General features: G+C 46.2%; 1 protein-coding gene and 1 long non-coding RNA gene across 5 annotated transcripts in view; one reads left to right on the forward strand and one right to left on the reverse strand.

Moving 5' to 3' along the window:
* Positions 1–26,676, reverse strand: part of LOC137375972 (uncharacterized) — a 38,935-nt gene extending 12,259 nt beyond the window's left edge. The window contains exons 1-4 of one of the 3 annotated variants that reach the window (XM_068043787.1): positions 26,346–26,676; positions 22,659–23,266; positions 12,548–12,709; positions 329–482 (exon numbers count right to left, since the gene is read on the reverse strand). In XM_068043787.1, the coding sequence (XP_067899888.1) occupies positions 329–482; positions 12,548–12,709; positions 22,659–23,266; positions 26,346–26,412 (991 nt within the window). In that variant the 5' untranslated portion in view covers positions 26,413–26,676. Of the gene's footprint in view, positions 1–328; positions 483–12,547; positions 12,710–22,658; positions 23,267–26,183; positions 26,309–26,345 lie in introns of those variants that run through there. The other 2 variants (XM_068043788.1, XM_068043789.1) reach the window with 2 other exon arrangements.
* The window catches only part of LOC137375973 (uncharacterized), a 44,736-nt gene continuing 43,262 nt past the window's right edge, over positions 25,359–26,832 (forward strand). For both annotated transcript variants that reach the window (XR_010976109.1, XR_010976108.1), the window contains exon 1: positions 25,359–25,433. This is a non-coding gene — a long non-coding RNA (uncharacterized lncRNA). The remainder of the gene's footprint in view (positions 25,434–26,832) is intronic.

A 26,832-nucleotide genomic window follows, 5' to 3' on the forward strand; every position in this document is an offset into this window, starting at 1 on the left:
CATTTCACATTAACTTATGGTACACTGTCCAGGGCACACAGAGTGAAGGTTCTGAGCAAGAGATGCAGGGGGCATGTGAGGAAGAAATATTTTATGCAGTAAGTGGTAATGACCTGGAATTTGCTGCCCATGAGGAACTGGAGACAATCAATAATTTCAAAAAGAAATTGGATGAGTACTTTAAGGAAATAAACTTGCAGGGCTACGGGATTGAGCGGGTGAGTGGGACTGACTGGATTGCTCTGTGGCAAGCCAGCATGAACTCGATAGGCTGAATGGCATCCTTCTATGCCGTAAATGACTCTATGACTCTAAGTTGAGAGTTTACCTGAAGATGGCCCAAGGGACACTTGAGTTTTAATTTCTGTTGTAGGGTTTTCTCTTATCACCGTCTGACTGGAAAAACTGGTTTGTCGTGGAATAGTATGAGAGGTATTCACTCCAGCACCTGCACCGCAGGTACAGCAACAAAGAAATGTGACCTACAATAGGCAAGGGAAACATTGTGCAGTGATTGTTACTGATTAAAAGCTCAATTCAGAAGGAACGTTATTTTGAGTAGTATTCAGTTCTGTTATTCAGCTTCACTTTAAATTCCAAATTAAAATTTCAGTTTACAGCAGCTCCTCCAATAGTTCAGTGAGTAAATGCACTACTTGTTATGGTACTTAACCTGCAATGGAAGATCCCAACTCGATCCCTGTTTTGCATTGAGGTGGCTGATCTTAGTCATGACAACAGAGCAACATAGAAATTAACTCCCATGGCTCAAGCATGAAGTCAGGGTGGCAATAAGGTCATGCAAGCCATTCGTTTGCATAGAGCCTCCAGCCAATCAGAGGCTCAAAACAGATCCAGTTAAAGGGCATCTATTGCATTGACAACAGCTGACTGGTCAACTGTTTTTTATGACCTATTGCAAACTTTTGACACCAGATAAGTAGGTAGCATTTAGTATCATTATCCAGTAAACTGCATGGACTCAAAACCAACCCTTCACATGAGGCTTCTGCAAGGCCAATATCACCCTTGCATGGAGAAAAGTCAGGAATTATCCCTGCTTGGAAGTATATTTGGAGCATGGGAGAGAAACTGGATGTGAGTAAGATTGGTCTTCGCTGTGATGCCTCCTGTGTTTGAGTCATACATTGGTACTCACACGAATGGTTATCTGGGTTAGTAACTATGAATTTGTACCCAGGATGAGTCACCTCTTTTAATAAAAGGGAAAGGGTGTAATAGAAAAGCTAATTGAGAGCAGATTACTACAGTTCATAATACATTCAGATAAATAGCTCCGTTACTACTGTAGTTAAGTTTCAATGGCCTGGAGTATAAACGAGAGGTGAGTTCTGTGTAGGTAGGCTGTTGTGAGGCCAGGAAACCTGGAATACTGGTCCCATAGGATGCCTTTCTGATGGGAAGGTTGAAGCCTATGAGAGCAGGTAGGTTTATTGGGGGACTGAAGGAGATCAGGTTGGAGGGGGGTTCCAGAACACCAGAGGGGTGGTCCAAATCTTGGAGGGGAGAATGGTCCCATGGTGTTCCAGGGTGTCCTGATCACTGGAGGGGATTGGGTGCGGGGGGTGCGGGGAAAATGGTTGGGGGAGGGCCAATGGTAGTCGGAATGGGGAGCAGGCAGATGGTGGTAGACAGTTGGGGACTTATTGGGAGCTTGTTTGGCCTAATGGAAGCACTCCTGCTCCTCCTGTCCCACAAGCAGTGCTGCATAGGCACTCACCTCTTTGATCCAGCCTATCTTGCCTCTTTTAAGCTGCCAAGTTTCCCCAAGAACTGAGAAACAGTAAATAAAAGTAATTCATTGGCTGGAAAGCACTTTGGGATGTCCTGAGGTCATGAAAGGTGCAACATAAATGCAAATCTTTCTTTTCTTTAAAAATTAGAATGATTATTAAAATGAAGTCAGGCAGCCTCATTATAATATTTAAATGACCAACATGATGCATGACATGGCAGCTCAGACCCATGGAATGAGCATCCTGTTCCATGTGGGAACCCCAGGACACTTCTTGTGCCCTGGATAACCACATATGTAGGAGGTGTCTTCAGCTGCTTCAGCTTGAACTTTGGGTTTCGGAGTTTGAGCAGCAGTTGGCGTCACTGCAGCACATCTGCAAGGTTAAGTGTTTTGTGGATAGCATGTTTATAGATGTGGTCACCCTGCAGCTTAAGGGTATGCAGGCAGAGGGGGAATGGTTTTTTTTAAATTCATTGATGGGATGTAGGCATCACTGGCCAGGTCAGCATTTATTGCCCATCCCTAATTGCCCTTGAGAAGGTGGTGGTGAGCTGCCTTCTTGAAACGCTGCAGTCCATTTGGGGTAGGTATACCAACAGTGCTGTTAGGAAGGGAGTTCCAGGATTTTGACCCAGCGACAGTGAAGGAATGGCGATATAGTTCCAAGTCAGGATGGTGTGTGACTTGGAGGGGAACTTGCAGGTGATGGTATTCCTATGTATTTGCTGCTCTTGTCCTTCTAGTTGGTAGAGGACGTGGGTTTGGAAGGTGCTGTCAAAGGAGCCTTGGTGCATTGCTGCAGTGCATCTTGTAGATGGTACACACTTCTGCCACTGTGCGTCGGTGGTGGAGGGAGTGAATGTTTGTAGGTGGGGTGCCATTCAAGCGGGCTGCTTTGTCCTGGATGGTGTCGAGCTTCTTGAGTGTTGTTGGAGCTGCAACCATCCAGGCAAGTTGAGAGTATTCCATCACACTTCTGACTTGTGCCTTGTAGATGGTAGACAGGCTTTGGGGAGTCAGGAGGTGAGTTACTCACCTCAGGATTCCTAGCCTCTCGCCTGCTCTTGTAGCCACGGTATTTATATGGCTACTCCAGTTCAGTTTCTGGTCAATGGTAGCCCCTAGGATGTTGATAGTGGGGGATTCAGCGATGGTATTGCGCTTGAATGTCAAGGGGAGATGGTTAGATTCTCTCTTGTTGAAGATAGTCATCGCCTGGCACTTGTGTGGCGCAAAAGTTACTTGCCACTTATCAGACCAAGCTTGGATATTGTCCAGGTCTTGCTACATTTCTACACGGACTGTTTCAGTATCTGAGGACTCATGAATGGTGCTGAACATTGTGCAATCATCAGCGAACATCCCCACTTCTGACCTTATGATTGAAGGAAGGTCAGTGATGAAGCAGCTGAAGATGGTTGGGCCGAGGACACTACCCTGAGGAACTCCTGCAGTGATGTCCTGGAGCTCAGATGATTGACCCCCAACAACCACAACCATCTTCCTTTGTGCTAGGTATGACTCCAGCCAACGGAAGGTTTTCCCCCTGATTCCCATTGATCTCAGTTTTGCTCGGGCTCCTTGATGCCATACTCAGTCAAATGCTGCCTTGATGTCAAGGGCAGTCACTCTCACCTCACCTCTTGAGTTCAGCTCTTTTGTCCATGTTTTAACCAAGGCTGTAATGAGGTCAGGTGCTGAGTAGCCCTGGCGGAACCCAAACTGAGTGTCACTGAATAGGTTACTGCTAAGCAAGTGCTGCTTGATGGCACTGTTGATGACACCTTCCATCACTTTACTGATGATTGAGAGTAGGCTGATGGGGCAGTAATTGGCCGGGTTGGACTTGTCCTGCTTTTTGTGTACAGGACATACCTGGGCAATTTTCCACATTGCAGGGTAGATGCCAGTGTTGTAGCTGTACTGGAACAGCTTGGCTAGGAGTGCGGCAAGTTCTGGAGCACAGATCTTCAGTAGTATTGCCAGAATTTTGTCAGGGCCCATAGCTTTTGCAGTATCCAGTGCCTTCAGTCATTACTTGATATCACACGGAGTGAATCGAATTGGCTGAAGTCTGGCGTCTGTAATGCTGGGGACTTCAGGAGGAGGCCAAGATGGATCATCAACTCGGCACTTCTGGCTGAAGATTGTTGCAAATGCTTCAGCCTTATCTTTCGCACTGATGTGCTGGGCTCCCCCATCATTGAGGATGGGGATATTAGTGGAGCCACCTCCTCCAGTTAGTTGTTTAATTGTCCACCACCATTCTCAGCTGGATGTGGCAGGGCTACAGAGCTTAGATCTGATCCGTTGGTTATGGGATCGCTTAGCTCTGTCTATCGCATGCTGCTTCTGCAGTTTGGCATGCAAGTAGTCCTGTATTGTAGCTTCACCAGGTTGACACCTCATTTTGAGGTATGCCTGGTGCTGCTCCTAGCATGCTCTCCTGCACTCTTCATTGAACCAGGGTTGGTCTCCTGGCTTGATGGTAATGGTAGAGTGGGGGATATGCCGGGCCATGAGGCTACAGATTGAGTTTGAGTCCAATTCTGCTGCTGCTGATGGCCCACAGCGCCTCATCGATGCCCAGTTTTTCATTGCGAGATCTGTTTGAAATCTATCCCAATTAGCACGGCGAAAGGGCCACACAACACGATGGATGGTATCCTCAATGTGAAGGCGGGACTTCGTCTCCACAAGGACTGTACGGTGGTCACTCCTACCAATACTGTCATGGACAGAAGCATCTGCGGCAGGCAGATTGGTGAGGACGAGGTCAAGTATGTTTTTCCCTCATGTTGGTTCCCCCACCACCTGCCGCAGACCCAGTCTAGAAGCTATGTCCTTTAGTACTCGGCCAGCTCGGTCAGTAGTGGTGCTACCGAGCCACTCTTGGTGATGGACATTGAAGTCCCCCACCCAGAGTACATTTTGTGCCCTTGCCACCCTCAATGCTTCCTCCAACTGGTGTTCAACATGGAGGAGTACTGAGTCATCAGCTGAGGGAGGGTGGTAAGTGGTAATCAGTAGGATGTTATCTTGCCCACGTTTGACCTGATGCCATGAGACTTCATGGGGTCCGGAGTCGATGTTGAGGACTCCCAGGGCAACTCCCTCCCTACTGTATACCACTGTGCCACCACCTCTGGTGGGTCTGTCCTGCCGGTGGGACAGGACATACACGGGGATGGTAATGGCAGTGTCTGTGACATTGTCTGTAAGGTATGATTCCGTGAGTATGACTATGTCAGGCTGTTGCTTCACTAGTCTGTGGGACAGCTCTCCCAACTTTGGCACAAGCCCCCAGATGTTAGTAAGGAGGAGAGGACTTTGCAGGGTCGACAGGGCTGGGTTTTCCTTGTCGTTTCCGGTGCCTAGGTCGATGCCAGGTGGTCCGTCCGGTTTCATTCCTTTTTGTTGACTTCGTAGCGGTTAGGTACAACTGAGTAGCTTGCTAGGCCATTTCAGAGGGCATGTAAGAGTTAACCACATTTCTGCGGGTCTGGAGTCACATGTAGGCCAGGCCAGGTAAGGACAGCAGATTTCCTTCCCTAAAGGACATTAGTGAACCAGATGGGTTTTTACAACAATCGACAATGGTTTCATGACCATCATTAGACTAGCTTTTTAATTCCAGATTTATTAATTAAATTCAAATTCCACCTTCTGCTGTGGTGGGATTCGAACCCATGTCCCCAGAAAAATACCCTGGGTCTCTGGGTTACTCGTCCAGTGATAATACCACTATGCCACCGCCTACACACATGGGTAATCACATGGCAGTCAAGAAGGGCCAGGCAGGTAGTGCAGGAGTCCCCTGAGTGAATCTCACTCTCCAACCAGTATTCTGTTCTGAATACTGGTATGAGCGAAGGTTCAACTGAGGAGTGCAGCCGGAGCCAAGTCCATGGCACCATGGCTGGTTCAGCTGTCCAGGGGCAGCAGGAAGATTGGAAAAACAATAGTGATAGGGGATTCTATAGTCAGGGGAACAGACAGGTGTTTCTGTGGCCACAGGGGTGAATCCAGGATGGTATGTTGCCTCCCTGGTGTCAAGATTAAGGAAGTGGCGAACAGTTGCAGAGCACTCTGAGGGAGGGAGGATGAATAGCCAGTGATCGTGGTCCATATTGGTCCCAACAACATAGGTAGAAAGAGGGATGAGTTCCTGAAGGCAGAATTTAGGGAGCTAGGAAAGAAGTTAGCAAACTGCACCTCAAAGGTAATAATCTCCGGATTGCTCCTGGTGCCAAGTGCCAGTGAGTATAGAAATAGGAGGATAGAGTCGATGAATGCATGGCTGGAGAAATGATGCAGGAGGGAGGGCTTTAGATTGATGGGACATTGGGGCCAGTTCTGAGGGAGATGGGACCTGTACAGACCAAACAGTTTGCACTTGAACAGATCCAGGACCAATGTCCTTGCGGGGCGATTTGTTCGTGCTACTGGGGAGGGTTTAAACTAACTTGGTAGGGATGTGGTAACCAGGAGGTAATATTAGAGAGGAAAACCAAGGTACAGGAGAATTGGGAGAGACAGCTAGCACTACAGTAGGAAATATTAAGGTATCAGGTAGGGTCAGCGTAAGAGAGAATGTAATAAGGTCTAAATTAGGTTTATTGTACATATACGTGAATGCGCGGAGTGTGGTTAAATAAGGCTGTTGTGCTGCAGGTGCAGATAGCCATGTAGGACTATGATGTCATGGCGATAATGGAGACCTGCCTCAAAAAAGGGCAAGACTGGTTAAATATTGCTGAATATAAGGGGCTGAATTTTACCAGCCCTCTGATGTCAGGGGTCATGGCCGGTGGGGGGGCTGGAATATTCTTCCGGGAGAGGCCCGCCACGATCCCCAACACCGCGTACGTCCTGCCCCATTTTACCAGTGGCGGTGGGACCTCAGTGCGGCCCCCCCCACCCCCGCCGCCACTTGGCAGCGGCACCCCAATTACCATATGTAAAGTGTTACTTACCTTGTCTAATTATGCATCCTGCTGCCTGTCACTCCACAGTTCTGCATTTTTCATTCAAAGAGCAGCTTTCACATGCCGTCCCATTCACGAATGAGAAAGCCCGACGGGACGCCAGCAGGAGTACTCGCTCACAGTGCAGGTAAGTCTGGAAATGCCAGCGTCTCAACTCTGCAAACTGGAAGGGAGCTGAGAGAGGGGAATGGGATTATCGGGGTCTCAAGTTTTCAGAGGTCGGGGGGTGATGGTATTACAGGGGGCACAAGTGCATACTAGAAGGGACGTGGAGGGAATGGGATTATTGGGGTCTCAACTCTGCATATTTGAAGGGAAGTGGAAAGGGGGAAGGTATTACAGGGGGCACATCTGCAGATGTGTAGGGAGCCACTGCATTTCTGCCCTCCATAAAGGTTGTCCACACTGTGCCATTGATTGCCTCGGTCAGTGAAAGAGCAATGGCACTCGAGTCATCCTTAATGTGGGGAGAGTGCCAGAAATGGTAGGTGTGTAAAGGTTATATGTCTGGTGGGCCAATCAATGCAGCTTGTACATTCTTTATGTGGTCTTGAGGTGCCACTCTTAGTGGGAGCTAAGACGGGCAATGTCATGCCATGCTACACAGCTGATGCATGAATGCATCTGATATACCAGTCAACATCAATCACTGACCTGTTAGGTACCTTTGAAGAAATGAAGGAACCGAGTTTAATTGCAACTTATTTGGAGATGTTTCACCCTATATGCATTTTCCTGCTTCTCGTGAGGATCCATATGTGCCGAAGGTGAAACCAACAGAGTTGCAGCCCACATAGAGGCCCCCAGTTGTGAGCAGCAGCACCCAAAGAGAACTCGCCACTACAGATCACCGCGCATCTACAAGTCCCGCATGACATACCTGCAAACGTCAAAGTGCCAGTGTCAGAGGCGACTGCGGATGTTGTGAGAGGTGATGACACATCTCTGTGCCCTGCTCAATGATGACCTGCAGTCCTTGGGCATCGGGGAACATCTTATGCCTGTGGCCCTCAAAGTGACAGCGGCTCTTAATTTCTACGCCTCTGCATCATTTCAGGGGCCCACAGGAGACCTTTGTAGGGTCACACAGTCAGCAGTGCACCGCTGCATCAGGGAGGTCACCTGTACCAGAGGTATGGTGACTATGTCTGCTTTACGACGGACTCTGAAAGCCAGGCTCCATTGTGGGATTCCCACAGGTGCAAGGGGTCATAGATTGCACCCATGTGACCATCAAGGTTCCCGCCGGGCAACCAGCTGAATAGGTAAACCATAAGGAGTTCCACTCAATCAAAACTAAAACTAAAACTAAAACGTACAGCTGGTATGCGATCACAAGAAATGCTTCATGCAATTCTGTGCCCGCTTTCCAGGCAGCTGCCATGATGCCTTCATCCTGCCCCAGTCCCAGCTGCCGTTGCTGTTCACTGAACTGGATCAGATGGAGGGGTGGCTTCTTGGAGACCAAGGCTACCCTTTGCAGACATGGCTCCTGACACCAGTGCGAGACCCCACACTGCTGCAGAGGAGAGATACAATGCCAGCCACGGAACTACCATCATTCAGCAGGCGATCAGCATGCTGAAAACGCACTTCCGCTACCTGGATAGATCGGGTGGTGCCCTGCAGTACAAGCTGGAAAGGGTAGCTTGCATCTTTGCTGCCTGCTGTGCTCTGCACAACTACGCAGTTAATAGGGGGGAGGCCTTGCAAGATGAGGACAGATGTGAGCAGGACTTATTCTCATTGATGAAATGTTCTCCACGCCACAGAAACCACCGTAGGCTCTGCAAGCCACACAGCACCCTCGTTCACCTGTTGTGCAGCAGTCCGCATCTGTAACATCTTTGCTTCCACCATTACTGGTGGCAGTGTACTGAGCCATTGTCCATGTTATTGCATCCATGGAGACGCACATGAGTAATACTGAAATGGCAATGATGTTATTCCATACCTTGATAGTCCTAAAAGGCCAATGATGTAATGGGAAGAGACACGATCGGTACATGCTGGCACTTGTCATTCACAGTAAAATCTACACACATGTTAGTGAAGACGATTTTGATTTCGATCTTTCTACATTGCTGTGTCACCCATGCAGACCATTTGTGTCACATGTTTTTTTGGAAACGCTTGTGATTGCTCCTTCAGGGTGCCACTTCTGCGCTAGCAGCCTGACTGGAGGAAGGCTAATGATCACATTGCCATTTGGCTATGAATGATTTTGGCAGTCATCCTCTGTGCGCACGAGACCTGGAGGGTCCTGGCTGGCTGGGGGAATCCTGTCTCACCGCACAACTCTCCTCAGATGTCATGGCTGCTGGACCTTGACTCACCAGCAGAGGGGCTGGTGTCCACAATGGATGCACCTTGAGGGTGGACCCCAGATATGGCGCACAGGCTCACCTCCTCCAGCTCAAGGCTCGTTTGAACCTCTCTGCTCTCCCGGGAAGGACCAGGGGTAGGGGCAGTCTCCATGCCCCAGGTCCCTCTCGCACCTTGCTACTGATTTGTGGATCTGATGTCCTCGGCGAGGGATTGCAGGTCAGCGCACATTAATGAAATGTAGCTCAAGAGGAGGGCCACTGCCGTTTCCATGTATGACACCATATGCTCAAATACCTGGGACACAGCAGCTGTCATGGGCTGTTTGGACTCCCCCATCCCCCGCTCAAGACTGCATATGGCCTGTGGCATCTCCACCAGATGTTGCCATGACTGCTGCTGCACCTCCAGCATGCCCTGTGCTGTTCACAAGAGAGGGTCATCAGCAGCATGAGGCTCAGCATGGGCCTGGTCATCCACAGCCCTCCGACTGTCAGGGGCCTCGGCTGTCTCAACCTCAGTCAGCTGCGGGCACATGTGCAGTGCTCTCACCAGCTTGTGAACATGACAGTAAGCCCGACCAGATTCCCACCAATTTGACTGTATCTGCGTTAGTGGAAGATGCAGGAGTGTCATGGGACGCTGCGTCCTCTGACGATGTCTCTTCCTTTGAGATGCAGGAGGTGTACTGGGCCGCCATTGACGACTCAGAGCATTGACCTGCAAGTTACAATGAAAAGAGCACACTGTCAGTCTTTATGGTGAGCATGTAATGATTGTGACAACATTGTGTCAAACAGCACGATTTTCAGACTGATCATTGTGCATATCGAATGGATACATGTTGACCCAGGAGCCCGAGCTCAATGGCACCAAACGCACGGTCCACATGTGTTGCAACCAGTTTGAGGGCATCCTCCTCGGCCTGTGTGATTGTCTGCATATCTGGCACTCCTCCAACAGTCCGACTTGCCTCACAAGCATTGTGGGCTCTCTTTGCCCAGAGGAGCAAGGAGGCAGAGGTTAAGGATAGCAAGGCAATGACCCAAAACATGTTACAAGAGGGGTGCTGGGCCCAAAGGTGGGGAAAGCTCGGTGTGCACTACTGAGTGAGCCACTCATGTAGATGCCATGTTGTAAGATGCAGACAAGAGTGAGTTCTGTAATACTTTCATCCATTCATGTCACGTCATTCATCCCTGCCCAACCTCCCTGTCTTTGGCATGTCATGGGACCATGATGCAGAGTGCCACTTACTTTTGCGGTGCGAAGCAGATCGTTCATCCTCTTCCGAACATTGGACCCTTTCATGCCAGATGACCCCCACGGCCACTTACCTCCTCTGCCACCTCCAGCCAGGCTGCCTTGGTCACGCAGGAGAGCCTCTTCTTACCATCGCTGGGGAAAAGGACCTCCTGTCTTGCCCGTATAGTCTGGAGGAAAGCGAGCAGGGAGGCATTGCTGAACTGTGGGTCCACCTTAGAGCACCCTTCTGCCATCTTTGGTTTTTGCTCTGGTCTTTTAAATGCAGAGTTAACTCTGCTTCTGTCTCCACAGATTCTCTCCACTTTTCAGTCGGTGGCCGGCTCCTGTCCGCTAAGGGTAAAATCCCAGCCAGTATGTTTCTAGACCATTCCAGGAGACATTGCTGGATCTTGTTCTAGGGAATGAGGTGGATCAAGTGCACCAAGTGTAAATGGGAAAATATTTAGGGGACAGCGGCCATAACATCATAAAGTTTAGGTCAGCGCTGGAAAAAGACAAGGAGCAATCCAGGGTAAAAATAATTAATTGGGGGAGAGTCATCTTCAATGGGGTGAGAACAGATCTGGCCCAAGTAAATTGGCAGTCAAAACTGTAACTGAACAATGGGTTGCCTTTAAAGAGGAGATAGTTTGGGTACAGTCAAGGTATATTCCCACAAGAGGGAAAGGTAGGGCAAATAAATCCAAAGCTCCCTGGATGATGAAGGAGATAGAGAGTAAAATGAAGCAGAAAAAGGGTGCATATGACAGATGTCAGGTGGATAATACAATCGAGAACCAGACTGAATGCGGATGGTTCAGTGAAAAAAGACAGTAGGGAAGCAAAAAGAGAGTATGAAACGAGACTGGCAGTTAACATAAAAGGGAATCCAAAAGTCTTCTCCAGGCATATAAGGCATAAAATAGTGGTAAAAGAAGGAGCAGGGCCGATTAGAGACCAAATTGGGGATTTATATATGAAGGCAGGGGGCATGGGTGAGGTACTAAATGAATACTTTGCATCTGTCCTTATCAAGGAAGAAGATGCTGCCCAGGACATGGTGAAAAAGGAAGTATTTGAAACACTGAGTGGGCTAAAAATTGATAAAGAGAGGGTGTTAGATATGTTTGCTTCATTTAAAGTTGATAAGTCACCAGGATCAGATAAAATGCATCCAAGGATACTGAGGGAAGTAAGGGCATAAATTGTGGAGGCACTGGCCATAATCTTCCAAATCTTCCAAATCCAAAGGTACACGGATGGTGCCAGAGGACTGGAGAATTGCAAACATTACACCATCATTCAAAAAGGGTATATGGACAAGCCCAGCAACTACAGGCCAGTCAGTTTAATATTGGTGGTGGGATAGCTTTTAGAAATGATTGGCTGAATTTTATCAGCCGTCTTGGGACAGGCAGGATGGTGGGGGTTGGGGCCCATAAAATAGCAAGGGAAGGCAGTGGGGTGGAGTGCCCACTGCCTTCCCGACGACATTCCATATTGTCAGGGGTGGGAAAGGCCGAGGACAGCATTCCCGCCCAGCAGCCAATTGAGACCCTTAAAAGCAGGACCCCAGCTGTTCTTTATTTATATTTATGACCTAGACTTGAAAATGCAGGGTAAAATTTTAAAATTTGCAGATAACACAAAACTTGGAAATATTGTGAATTGTGAGGAGGATAGTGATAAGCTTTAAGTGGATATAGACAGGATGGTGGAATGGAGCCAAGTGGTAGATGAAATCTTTTGCAGAAAAGTGTGAGGTGATTTATTTTGGTAGGAAGAACGAGAAGAGGCAAAATAAATTAAAGGCTACAATTCTAAAGAGGTGCAGAGGGACCTACAATATGTGTTGTAACCATTTTATGATTCTATGATTCTAATCCACTTCCCACAAGCAGATTGGTTGCTCATCCCTTAACCTGCCTCCGTTAACGCCGGAAGCAGGCAGTTCAAGGTGGGTTGGATTCCTGATTCAGATTTCTTGCATTTTAACCTCTGACACAAAATGAGCCCACCCATTTTTGGGAGTTAAAATTAATATTACAATTGTCAAATCTTAATGCAGCATTTTTACTTAACAGATCACGAATCAAATCATTCAGCTACATATTTCCTCTTTCAACTGCTCTGACCAGTATTTCAGCTCAGAACCAATGCATTCAAGCTCTATGAACAGGCTAACAGAAAAAATGTTTTTAAATTAGTAAAGGAATTATCTGTAACCTACTTCTGCCTGTTGACTTTGAGATAGCTGTTCCTGAAGTTCATGGTTTTGCCTCAGTAGCTCCAGACGATCTCTCTCCAGTTCAGTAATCTTCTCCATCATATTACAGATCCTGTGCAATATTCCCAAACCCATTCCCTTTGTAGCGGCTCTAGGCATGCTATCCTGCAAATACAAAACAGCAGAATTCTGAAATTTAGAGAGGGTTTGGTGTTTACTGGTGCATAACTGCTATAATGAGGTTCAAGCAGAATTATATGCATTGCTCAGAGTAGTCTGGCAGAAGTCTACTAACTGTAATGTGAAGAATTCCTTGTGAGGTTTTATTCAAGACAGAGAGTTCATAAAGACCAATATTATGCATACTGCATGCATAACTGTTAAGCAAAAACTACAGTGTGCTCAAAGATGGTCTGAAAGTACTTGGTCAGTTTTAAACATGACCAGTGAAGACATCGCCCAAAGTAACACTAAGGCACTAAGCTGCCAAGAGGTCCCGTGTTCAATACTTTGTGCTGAATTAACTGATCTCAGCTCTCTTGGAGCTGGTGACATTGCAATAGGACTGAGATGGAGAGAAGAAAGAAATTAACCTGTTTGGTAACAACTGCTACAAATGCATAGACGTCAACAATGTCTCATCTTAATTTTTTTCATTTTGAGTGGCCTGTTCATTTGAGTGCGCAGTACCTCTAAATTTTTTTAGTGCGCTATCTTAATTGGGGTAAATTATAAGTGCCTTGCGCAGTACATTCTGATGCGCAACCGTGCACACGCACAGCTGGCAAAACATAAGAATGTAAGAACATAAGAAATAGGAGCAGGAGTATGTCATATTCGAGCTTGCTCCGCCATTCAATAAGATCATGGTTGATCCGATCTTGGCCTCAACTCCACTTTTCTGCCATAACCCCATAACCCTTGACTCCCCTATAGTTCACGAATCTGTCTCTCTCAGCCTTGAATATATTCAATGACTCAGCCTCCACAGCTCTCTGGGGTAGAGAATTCCAAAGATTAACCACCCTCTGAGAGAAGAAATTCCTCCTCATCTCCATCTTAAATTAGGTAATCCCTTATTCTGAAACTATGCCCCTTAGTTCTAGATTCCCCCACGAGGGGGAACATCCTCTCAGCATCTACTTTGTCAAGCCCTCTCAGAATCTTATATGTTTCAATAAGTTCACCTCTCATTCTTCTAACCTCCACTGAGTATAGGCCCAACCTGCTCAACCTTGACTCTTAAGACAACATCCCAGGAATCAACCTAGTGAACCTTCTCTGAACCGCTTCCAATGTAAGTATATCCCTCCTTAAAATAGGGAGATCAAAGCTGTTTGCAGTACAGGGAATGTTGGGTGTCAATGAATGACAGGAATAGGCTCAGCAGTGATGCTGAGTTTACAGTTGAATAGCTTAAATAGTTGAGTTATTGAAGCACATCAGCTATCCTTCATTCCATCATCTAAACTACCATTCTTCATGTGTGATTCTTGAGAGTGCAGGCTATTTAATTACAATCCCATCTTCAGCTTATAGCCAAACAATAATGATTTGAACTTCTATAGCACCTTTAAAATGGAAAGATTCTCAAGGTGCTCCATGGAAGTGTCATTAGATAAAATTGGACACTGAGGCAAAAAGGAATTTACCAGGGGTGTCTAAAAGTTTGGACAGGGAAGTAGATTTTAAGGAAGACCTTAAGGAAGAGAGTAAGGTGCAGAGGTTGCAATGAGAAGCAATCACACTACAGAGGTAAAAACGTTTAGTGAGAGACTCCACAGCCAACGGACTAGACAGCTGAAGGTGCAGCTGCCAACGGTAGGCCGAAGAGAATGGGGGATGAATAATAAGCTAGTCAGAGGAACGAAGGGAGTGTTGCAGGGCTGGAGGAGAATCTAGAAAAAGAGAGGGGTGAGACCATGAAAGGATTTAAATAAAAGGATGTGTATATAAAATTTGAGGTGTTAGGTGTCCCAGATTGAATACCCATTCAATACTGATAACTGCTCTTTGCTCCAATATGCCAGTCTTGGCTCTGTAGTAGCACTCTTACCTCTGAGTAGAAAGTCATGGTTTTAAGCCCCATTTCAGCGACTTGAGCTCATAATTTGCAGATGGGCGTATAGCTAACAATGAGGAAGAGTGCAATATGTGCAATATATTACAAGACATTGGAAACCTTGCAGACTGAGCAGTTAAATGGCATATACACTTTAGCATGCACTGTGGTAGGAAAAACAGAAATAACCTCTACACCTTTGAAAATAAGAAACTGAATGGGGTAGAAGAGCAAAGGGATCTAGAAACACAGGTGAATAAATTATTAAAAGCAACATTGCAGGTCAGCAAAGCAAATAAGTAAAGTGATCTCCAAGCAGGTTCCTGGGGGAGGGCCTCCTTGATAGGCACTCCATGGCCCATGGAGTGGTCCATGTAACGGCAATGGTCACCCCCGCTGCAACGGCACCACTGGTGCACCACGACACCCCTCTCTTAAACATCCAGGCCTGCCTGCCTGCCTGGCCAGGCTTCCTCACAAAAACTCACCACTCTTCAAGGGTGCCTCACCATTGAGGCGCCCTCTCCCTGGTGTTACAAACTTGGTAGTGGCCATCGCTAGCAGAGTGCTGCCAAGGCTGCTGAGCTGCTGGCCCTCTGATTGGGCCAGCATTCTGGTGGGCAGGCCACCATCCTCAATTAGACGGCAACCCTGGTGACAGCCTGTTAATTTGGCCGTTGCTGGAAAATTGCCTCCCCAGGGTCCGGCCACCTGCCAGAGTGGTGTCAGCTCCCACTTTCTGCCCTGGCAGTGGGACTTCAGCCTCCACCAAAAACTTCAGGCCATTAACTCTATATTTCTCCCCCAGATGCTGCCAGACCTGTTGAGTGTTTCCAGCAGTTTCTGTTTTAATTTCACTACTTTTAATGATTTGATTATTTGTACCCCAGATCCCTTAGCTCCTCTACCTCATTCAGACTCTTATTATCCAAGCAGTACATGGCCTCCTTATTCTTCCTACCAAAATGCACCACCTCACACTTATCTATCGCCAAATTAAATTGCCAATGAGGGCTGAATTTAGTCGCGCTGGTGGAACTCCTGGCGCCAGGCCGAAAAGGTGGTGAGAATCCCGCCTCAGCCATTTAGAGGCCCCCGGCATGATTCTACGGTGCTTGGGCAATTAACAGCCCGGCACCAGGATCCCCGGTCCTTTAGAAACAGGATCCCGCCTCCAAGAGCTGCTGGCCAATCCAGGAATGGTGACCACTGCAGGTACTACAATAGACCTTGGAACCAGGCCCAGCGCTGGACCCCTGGGCCCAAGGTAAATGAGGCGGGGTCGCCGGAGCCAGACAAGCAGGCCCGGTGATGTGGCTGGAAGGTAGGCATTGAGAACAGGGGGAGAGGGGTTCAGAGAGGTGGGTTGTTTGCCGGCAGCGGCCCTCCAAGAACACAACACAAGAACGCAAGAATTAGGAGCAGGTGTGAGCCATTTGGCCCTTCAAGCCTGCTCTGCTTTCAATAAGATCATGGCTGATCTGATTGTGGCCTCAACTCTACTTTCCTGTCTGCCCCCATAACCCTTGATCCCTTGTCGATCAAAAATCTAACTCAGCCTTGAACATATTCAATGGCCCAGCCTCTACTGCTCTCTGGGGAACAGAATTCCACAGACTAATAAACCTCTGAGAGAAAAAAATCTTATCTCAATCTTAAATGGGAGATCCCTAATTTTTAAACTGTGTCCCTTAGTTCTAGTCTCCCCCACAAGGGGAAACATTCCTCTCAGCATCCACCCTGTTAAGACCCCTCAGGATCTTATATGTTTCAATAAGATCACCTCTCATTTTTCTGAACCCCAATGGATGTAGGGGCAACCTGCTCAACCTTTCCTCATAAGATAACACCTGCATCCCAGGAATCAGTTGAGTGAAACTTCTCTGAACAATTCCTAATGCAATTATATCCTTTCTTAAGTAAGGAGTCCAAAACTGTGCACAGTACTCCAGGTGCAGTCTAACTAAGGCCCGGTACAGCTGTAGCAACACTTTCCTACTTTTATACTCGATTCCCCTTGAAACGGCAACATTCCATTTGCCTTCCTAATCACTTGCTGTCACTGTATGCCAACTTTTTATGATTCATGTACCAAGACATCCAGATCCCCCTGTACCATAGAGTTCTGCAATCTCTCTCCATTCAAATAATATACTGCTTTTCTATTCTTCCAGCCAAAGTGGACAAGTTCACATTTTCATACATTATGCTCCATCTGCCAAATTTTTCCCAACTCACTTAATCTGTCTAAATCCCTTTGTAGACTCTCTATGTCCTCTTGACAGCTTATTTTCCTACCTATCTTTGTGTCATCGGCAAATTTATCTACCATACATTTGGTTTCTTCATCTAAGTCATTGATATAGATTGTAAATAGTTGAGGCCCCAGCGCTGATCTCTGTGGCATTCCACTGGTAATGGTTTGCCAACCCAAAATTAACACATTTTTCCCTACTCTCTGCTTCCTACTAGCTAACCAATCCTCCATCCATGCTAATATGTTATCCCCTGCACCATGAGCTTTTATTTTATATATTAACCTTTGATGTGGCCTTAATGAATGCCTTTTGGAAATCCAAGTGCACCACATCTACAGGTAGCCCTTTATTCATCTTGCTTGTTACTTTGGGATGAGGTCCTACAAGCAGAATTTAGGGAGTTAGGAGCCAAGTTAAAAAGTAGGACCTCCGAGGTAGTAATCTCAGGATTGCTACCAGTGCCACGGGATAGTCAGAGTAGAAATGAAAGAATAGTCAAGATGAATGCGTGGCTTGAGAGATGGTGCAGGAGGGAGGGGTTCATATTTTTGGGACATTGGGACCGGTTCTGGGGGAGGTGGGACTATTACAAATTGGACGGTCTACACCTGGGCCGGACTGGAACCAATGTCCTTGGGGGTGCTTTTGCTAACGCTGTTGGGGAGGGTTTAAACTAATGTGGCAGGGGGATGGGAACCAAATGAGGTCAGTGGAGAGTAAGGATGTAGTAACTAAAGCCTGTAAGGAACTAGATAATGAAGTCAGCGTGACTAAGGGAAAGAGTAGGCAGGGAGCAGATGATGAAAGCAAAGGGACTGGTGGTCTGAGGTGTATTTGTTTTAATGCAAAAAGTGTAGTAGGTAAGGCAGATGAACTTAGGGCTTGGATTAGTACCTGGGAGTATGATGTTATTGCTATTACTGAGACTTGGTTAAGGGAAGGGCATGATTGGCAACTAAATATCCCAGGATACCGATGCTTCAGGCGGGATAGAGAGGGAGGTAAAAGGGGTGGAGGAGTTGCATTACTGGTCAAAGAGGATATCACAGCTGTGCTGAAGGAAGGCACTATGGAGGACTCGAGCTGTGAGGCAATATGGGCAGAACTCAGAAATAGGAAGGGTGCGGTAACAATGTTGGGGCTGTACTACAGGCCTCCCAACAGCGAGCGTGAGATAGAGGTACAAATATGTAAACAGATTATGGAAAGCTGTAGGAGCAACAGGGTGGTGGTGATAGGAGATTTTAATTTTCCCAACATTGACTGGGATTCACTTAATGTTAGAGGTCTAGATGGAGCAGAATTTGTAAGGAGCATCCAGGAGGGTTTTCTAGAGCAGTATGTAAATAGTCCAACTCGGGAAGGGGCCATACTGGACCTGGTGTTGGGAAATGAGCCGGGCCAGGTGGTTGACGTTTCAGTAGGGGACTACTTTGGGAATAGTGATCACAATTCCGTAAGTTTTAGAATACTCATGGACAAAGACGAGAGTGGTCCTAAAGGAAGAGTGCTAAATTGGGGGAAGGCCAACTATACCAAAATTCGGCAGGAGCTGGGGAATGTAGATTGGGAGCAGATGTTTGAAGGTAAATCCACTTTTGATATGTGGGAGGCTTTTAAAGAGAGGTTGATTAGCGTGCAGGAGAGACATGTTCCTGTGAAAATGAGGGGTAGAAATGGCAAGATTAGGGAACCATGGATGACAGGTGAAATTGTGAGACTAGCTAAGAGGAAAAAGGAAGCACAAATAAGGTCTAGGCGGCTGACGAAAGACGAAGCTTTGAAAGAATATCGGGATTGTAGGCGCAATCTGAAACGAGGAATTAAGAGGGCTAAAAGGGGTCATGAAATATCTTTAGCAAACAGGGTTAAGGAAAATCCCAAAGCCTTTTATTCATATATAAGGAGCAAGAGGGTAACTAGAGAAAGGATTGGCCCACTCAAGGACAAAGGAGGAAAGTTATGCGTGGAGTCAGAGAAAATGGGTGAGATTCTAAACGAGTACTTTGCATCGGTATTCACCGAGGAGAGGGACATGACGGATGTTGAGGTTAGGGACAGATGTTTGATTACTCTAGGTCAAGTCGGCATAAGGAGGGAGGAAGTGTTGGGTATTCTAAAAGGCATTAAGCTGGACAAGTCCCCAGGTCCGGATGGGATCTATCCCAGGTTATTCAGGGAAGCGAGAGAGGAAATAGTTGGGGCCTTAACAGATATCTTTGCAACATCCTTAAACACGGGTGAGGTCCCGGAGGACTGGAGAATTGCTAATGTTGTCCCCTTGTTTAAGAAGGGTAGCAGGGATAATCCAGGTAATTATAGACCGGTGAGCCTGACGTCAGTGGTAGGGAAGCTGCTGGAGAAGATACTGAGGGATAGGATCTATTCCCATCTGGAAGAAAATGGGCTTATCAGTGATAGGCAACATGGTTTTGTGCAGGTAAGGTCATGTCTTACCAACTTAATAGAATTCTTTGAGGAAGTGACAAAGTTGATTGATGAGGGAAGGGCTGTAGATGTCATATACATGGACTTCAGTAAGGCGTTTGATAAGGTTCCCCATGGTAGGCTGATGGAGAAAGTGAAGGCGCATGGGGTCCAAGGTGTACTAGCTAGATGAATAAAGAACTGGCTGGGCAACAGGAGACAGAGAGTAGCAGTGGAAGGGAGTTTCTCAAAATGGAGACGTGTGACCAGTGGTGTTCCACAGGGATCCGTGCTGGGACCACTGTTGTTTGTGATATACATAAATGATTTGGAGGAAAGTATAGGTGGTCTGATTAGCAAGTTTGCAGACGACCCTAAGATTGGTGGAGTAGCAGATACTGAAGGGGACTGTCAGAGAATACAGCAGAATATAGATAGACTGAAGAGTTGGGCAGAGAAATGGCAGATGGAGTTCAATCAGGGCAAATGCGAGGTGATGCATTTTGGAAGATCCAATTCAAGAGTGAACTATACAGTAAATGGAAAAGTCCTGGGGAAAATTGATGTACAGAGAGATTTGGGTGTTCATGTCCATTGTTCCCTGAAGGTGGCAACGCAGGTCAATAGAGTGGTCAAGAAGGCATACGGCATGCTTTACTTCATCGGACGGGGTATTGAGTACAAGAGTTGGCAGGTCATGTTACAGTTGTATAGGACTTTGGTTCGGCCACATTTGGAATACTGCGTGCAGTTCTGGTCGCCACATTACCAAAAGGATGTGGATGCTTTGGAGAGGGTGCAGAGGAGGTTCACCAGGATGTTGCCTGGTATGGAGGGCGCTAGCTATGAAGAGAGGTTGAGTAGATTAGGATTATTTTCATTAGAAAGACGGAGGTTGAGTGGGGACCTGATTGAGGTGTACAAAATCATGAGAGATATAGACAGGGTGGATAGCAAGAAGCTTTTTCCCAGAGTGGGGGATTCAATTACAAGGGGACACGAGTTCAAAGTGAAAGGGGAAAAGTTTAGGGGGGATATCCGTGGAAAGTTCTTTACGCAGAGGGTGGTGGGTGCATGGAACGCATTACCAGCGGAGGTGGTAGACGCGGGCACGATAGCGTCTTTTAAGATGTATCTAGACAGATACATGAATGGGCAGGAAGTAAAGAGATACAGACCCTTAGAAAATAGGCGAAAGGTTTAGATAGAGGATTTGGATCGGCGTAGGCTTGGAGGGCCGAAGGGCCTGTTCCTGTGCTGTAATTTTCTTTGTTGTTTGTTCTTTGTTCCACAGATTGTCTACTTTTACTGACTGACCTCCCCACATGGCGGTGACGCCCCCCCCCCACCTCACCCCCGCCACTAGCTTAATGCCACCGATGGCAGGAAGAGGCCCTTAAGTGGTCGGTAATAGGTCTCAAGGGCCTCAATTGGTCGTTGGCGTCTAGGTGGGAAGACCTATCCTGACCGCAACTCAATCACATTGCAATGGGAAGGTGACAGGCCATCCGCCTCCCATTGTAATTCTACAGGCCCCCCGCCTACTAACCAGTCTCTGGGGGGGCCATTAAATTCATCCCTCAATCTGCAAGTTTATTAAAGTCTTCCTGTATTTGTCACATTGTTCCTTTGTATTAACTACATCTTCCAATTTGGTGGCATCTGCAAATTTTGAAATTGCACTTCCGATTCCCGAGTTCAAATCATTGCTATAAATTGTGAATGACAGTGGTCCCAGCACTGATCCCTGTGGAACACTGCTTCCCACCTGTTGCCAGTCTGAGTAGTTACCCTTAACCCCTACTCTTGGTTTCCTGTTTGTAGCCAGCTTGCTATCCATTCTTCTACTTGTCCTCTGACTGTACATGCTCTAGCCTTAGTCATGAGTCTACTTTGCGATACCTTATCAAAAGCCTTTTAAAAATCCAGATATATTACATCTACTGCAATACCATTCTCTACTCTTACTATGACTACACCACCCCTCCCACCCCCCTTCTTCCTTCCCCATCCTTCTATAATATCCTGTAACTTTTATCTGCTAGTCCTGTTATTTATTAAGACATGTTTCCGTAACCCCAACTTCATCTGGCTCCTGGCTATAAATTATTGCCTCCAGTTCCCGCATTTTGATTTGAATCCTGTCCACATTGCTGTAGAGTTTCATTTGCTTTTATTAATTGTTCCACTCACTTTATATGTAACAGTCATTTTACACTTACACTCTATAATTGTATTTGATCCCTGACAAGTTACATTACCCTTATTCTTTACTATGGTCCCATTCCTGTTCCGGTGGCGCCCATCCCAGTGGTACAGCTCCTTCCTGTCTCAGTACTGGTGCCAGTGTCCTATAAAATTGAACGCCTCCCCCCACTTCTCACACAAATCTTTCAGCCACACATTTACTTTCCTGATCTGTCTATCCCTATGCCAATTAGCGCATGATTTGAGTAGTAACCCCGAGATTACCACCTGAGGGCCTATTTTTTAATTTAGTTCCTTACTTCTGATATTTCCTCACCCTCTTCTTTGTACCAACATGGGCCACAATAGCTAAATCTTCAACCTCCCTTTCCAAGTTCTTCTCCAATTGCTGAGATATACTTTACCTGGGCATCAGGTAGGCAACACACTCCCCTGGACTCCTAGTCACAATTGCAGAGGATACTATCACCCTAATTATTGAATTCCTTATGCCTATAACCTTTCTATTCTCCTCTTCTTTCCCTTGGACTGCCTCCTGCTCCATGGTGTCATGGTTAGCATTCTGACCTTCCTCCCTGCAGCCTTCATTCTTATCCTCACAGGCAGCAAGTATATTGCACCTTTTGGACTGGACTAGTGTCTGCAGGACTGTTTTCTCTTCATTTCCCATACCCTGTTGACTGACAGTGATACTTTCCCCATTCTGCACGTGTGCTTTTCTCTGAGATGTGACAGTACTCTGGAGAAAACGATCCAGAAATATTGTGTCGGAGAGTTGCTAACTTGCATGAAAGTACAATGTCTCTGAGCTGAAATGATTCAAGGCAGAGACATTTCCTGCAGATGTGACAGTCCAGTACAGTCTTGCTGTTCACAAACTCCCAATTATAACAGTGCTGACACATTGCCTGTGCTGCCACCTCCAAGCTTTCTGTGCTCAATAGGTGCACTCTTTTGAGATGGGTTGTGGGATTGGTGGGACAGAGTTGAAGGAATGTTACATTTGGCTGCTGGGAATAATTGATGTTGACACAGGGTACCAAAACTGGGGGGGAGAAAAACATTTCTATTATCACTATTCCTTACCTTCATAGCAGCAAAATGTATGGAATAAAATTAAGGTTAAAAATAAACAAGCCATCCTAATTTTAAGACTAACCTTGCTTTCCAGATTACTCCTCTTAACTTGTTTATGGAACCCAAGTATTGCTTGCTGACTTCCCAAAATATCAAATTCCTCCTGGATTTTCAATTTGTTTTCATTGCACCAGTTGTTTGAGCTTAATACATGGTCTTCCTCTTCTTCTGTTTCACTCTTTGCAATATCTGTGACGGTAAAATTGGACTTCACTGGTTCTGTCAACTCTGGAAGGCTACATTGTGCCTTCACTGTTTGTGTGATGTCTTTCAGCCCAAAAACATCATCATCCTCTTCTGATGAAGATGCTGTTGCTTTAAATTCATGTTCTCCACCTGACAGTGTCGTAAAACTGCGAGTTCTTGGAAACAGCGCGGACCTACTGTCATAGGATAGGCAAGAGTAGAGGCCAGAGCTGGTTGATGTGTGTCTGCTGTGGATGGAGGCATTCTCTTGTGTATCAGATTGTATTTGTTTCTGAAAAAGGCTGGAAGAGTTAGATAGATCCAGGCCTGAATCTTCTGACTGACTCCTTCCAAACAATGAGGACTTTTGTTTAGGTTGACAAGAACCAAAATCTATATCGTCTGGAATCATGACATTCTCTTTTTCCGTTTTCTGTTTCTTACCTGAAATGAAATTGTTCGCATAAGCTACTGGGCAGAAAATATTTTAAAAATTAAACAAAGGAGCTGCCTTGATAGCTTAGTGTATAAATGTATCAACTGATGCGGCACTGAGGCATAAAAGTCTCAGGCTGTGCTGAGTTACCTGATCTCAGCAGTATAGCAGTTAGGATGCTACAATTGGCCTCAATCCTCCTTTGCTAAAGAAGGGGGATAAAAACATCTCTTCCGAATCATTATATGTTGGTGGAAAGTCCATATGTGAATGTTTGATGAGGAAAAGACCAGGTTAACTCACAAACACTCATCTTCTGAATAGCCATTTGTCTTGCATCAATGAACTGTGCCTGTAAGTCCAAGTTTTACAATCAACTTTCCTTGTTTGATTTGCAGAGAGAGAAAATAAGAGACTACAACAGAGCAAAGGAAAACTCCATATCATTTTGGGTGGGGTAGGAGCATGCATATTGTGGAACATGAGGCATCAAAACTGTGTGGGACAGGCTGGATGGAATAAAGGGTATTTTCCTGCCCCTCATTGTTCATGTGTATCTAGTGGCAGGGTGGATGGGAAACTCAAAAAAAACCTTTCGTTTAGATATCACCTTTCACAATCTCAGAATGTCCCAACTGCTTCACAGCCAATGAAGTACTTTCTGAATTACAGTAACTATTGTAATGTAGGAAAACACAGCAGTCAATTATGCACACAGCAAGGTCCTACAAATAACAATGAGATAAATAACCTATTGAAAATTATAGGGATTGAAGGATAATTGTTGACCAGGAAACTGGGAGAACCCTGCTCTGCCCCTAATAGTGTCATGGGATTTTTTACATTCACCTGAGAGAGCAGACGGAACCTTGATTTAAAGTCTCATCCAAAAGAGAGCCACCCCTCAGTACTGCACTGGAATGTCAGCCGAGATTATGTACTCAGGTATTGCAGTGGGGCTACAAATACAATATGAATTCTAGGTGCTTCCCTCAAATTTGTCAGCAAAGTCACTCTGGCACATGGTTATGGATCCGTTTAAGAGTTACGTTGGGATAAGGACAAAATCACATCACTTCAGAGTGCTAAGTGGTATGCAGGAGGGAAAAGGGAACTTAAGTATAGTGGAAAATAATGTTTTAAAATGCAGAAGAAAAATCTGAAATTCATGCAATATTGTATATGTGTGAATGAGACAACAATGCTCTTAAATAATTTTCTCTCTTCTTTGAGACTGCATATGCAATGCATTATTGTGGCTTCGGTGGACATGGGGTGACCTTCCGGGCTGCTCTGAAACAGACTGCTGAGAGGAGTGCAAGAACAGCTTGATGGCTATTCCTTCTACCATGACACAGGAGCCCAACTGAAGTCAGGTATCTGTGTTACAGGAAACTTCATGAAAGTGATAAGAACTCCTGTGCTTTTCTGGCCCGATGAGTCTCTTCTAATGAAGTTTGATTATAAAAATTAACATTTAAAAACTTGAGCATGGTACTTCAAACTACAATATTCTGAGCTGTATAACACTATGACTCTATCACATTATGGGCTGGATTTTATTCGCGCGCGCGTGCACGCTCTGTGGCGGCACGCTTTGAACTTGGCAACCTTCCGACACAGAAGTGCCACCACACAGCCCCCGCAATATTACACAAGGGAGCTGATTTAAATAGAAGGGGCGGAGCGGCTGCCCCCGATGCCATAGAGGGGCAGTCACCCCGTCCCCGGCAACGGCGTCCGTTGCCACCAGGCAGACACCAGCACCATTTTTAAAGGGCTTCAAGCCCTTCAGTAACATTTTAAAATGTAAAGATCCCGATCTCTGGGAAATGAAAAAACATTTTAATTTCAACTCTAAATCCAGTCTCCCACCCCACAATGGGTAATTTATATACTAATCGCCCTTGCCTCCCCATAATAAACTTTTTTTTAGTATCCCGGACATCTCCCCCTCCCCCTGAAATTAGTTCCCTTTGACCATCAACCCCTTCCCACTATCCCCACTGCCAATAAAAATCGTTTTCCCCGCTCCCCCACCCCCTCCCACCCTGAACATTTTATTCCTACCCCCTCCCCACCAGGTTCTGGCCTCGGAACCCTGTATGGAGTTCCGAAGGCACGCGAGGTGCGTTGAGCGGCCATCAAATCGGCGTGGACAGCCGCCGCCTGCAGGTAAGTTAATTTAAATCTCATTATTGTGTACTTAAATGAAGGCCCCGCCACTTGGTGGTGAGGGGGGGTCACACCGAGGTCCCCCCGCCGCCGGTAATATGCGGTGAGCCCCTCTCGATGGCGGGGGTCGAGGCGGGCCTCTCCCCGCTGAATTTTGCAGGCCCCCCTGCCATGACCCACGGCATCAAGGGGTCGGTAAAATTCAGCCCTATATCTCTTTAGTACCATTGGATCTTTGTGGTGTTTCAAGCTTTTATTAAGCCAACAGTTTTTATTAGGCCTATTATTACTGTACTCTCTGTTAAAGAAGAAGGTATCTTTAGAGATCAGTATATTCAATGGGACATTATTATATTAGGTGTATGGCATTTGGTTAATTACTTTAAGCACCTCATGAAAAATATTTATTGAAGGGCTCCTCTACAAGACCTTGAAGATGACCCCATCCTGCATTAAGTGTGGGGCTCACATCCTGAAGTCAGGGAAGAATTTTGCATGTCGTGCACCTGCTCACCAGCCTTGCTAGTTCCTAACATCTTTAACATTCACAGCACTGATCCCAGTGACACACGTTTCTTTAACATTCAGAGCACTGCCCCAACCTGCAATCTCCTTTAACATTCTGGGCGCTAACTCGACCTGCCATCTTATTTAACATTTACAGCATTGACCGCAAGTTCCTGTCTCCTTTAATATTTGCAGTTCTGACTCGGACTTGCATATCCTTAAACATTCTCAGAGCTGGCTCACCTCAGAACAACACTATACAGTGCCTTCACCACTCATGTTGCAAAAGTGATCGTAGAGTTTGCGACCCAATTCCTGAAGGAGTGCTCCTTTAAACTCACAGCATGTGAAGTAAGAATTGTCAAGTGTTCTTCAACATGTTCAGTTGACAATTAATAAAGTTACCTTTTCTCCATTTGAGCAGAGAGAAAATTTGTTTTTTTCGCCCAGATGACATTCCAGCAGCATTCATGTTGTTCTCTTCAAAATCACAAAGATTGTGGATCACTTTCTTCCACTTCTCTTAAGACTGCAGTTCAGGGGGAAAATCAAAGAATTCTCGTGATTTTCCTCTTTAGAATTAGAGCCTTTTTCTTTCCTGAAACATAAATTGTGAATTTAACAGCTCTGTTTTTAACAGACCAACTTCAAGTAAATGGATTTAACTGAACTGAGATGGGGAACAGGAACCAGTCTGAAACTAAATATCTAACCTATTTATAGTACAGCAAAGTCTAAGTCATGAAATGAGCAGCGAGGATTGCAACTGGGATCAGAGGAATGCAACAGGTTGTTGTGTGCTCAAAGTGGCCAAACGACATATTTCTACACAGCACATTAGCCCTGTGCTATGCAAAGTGACGCTTTCCTCTCCTCAGGGGATCATCCTGTT

The sequence above is a fragment of the Heterodontus francisci genome, chromosome 12, assembly GCF_036365525.1.
Source record: "Heterodontus francisci isolate sHetFra1 chromosome 12, sHetFra1.hap1, whole genome shotgun sequence".
Lineage (NCBI taxonomy): Eukaryota > Metazoa > Chordata > Chondrichthyes > Heterodontiformes > Heterodontidae > Heterodontus > Heterodontus francisci.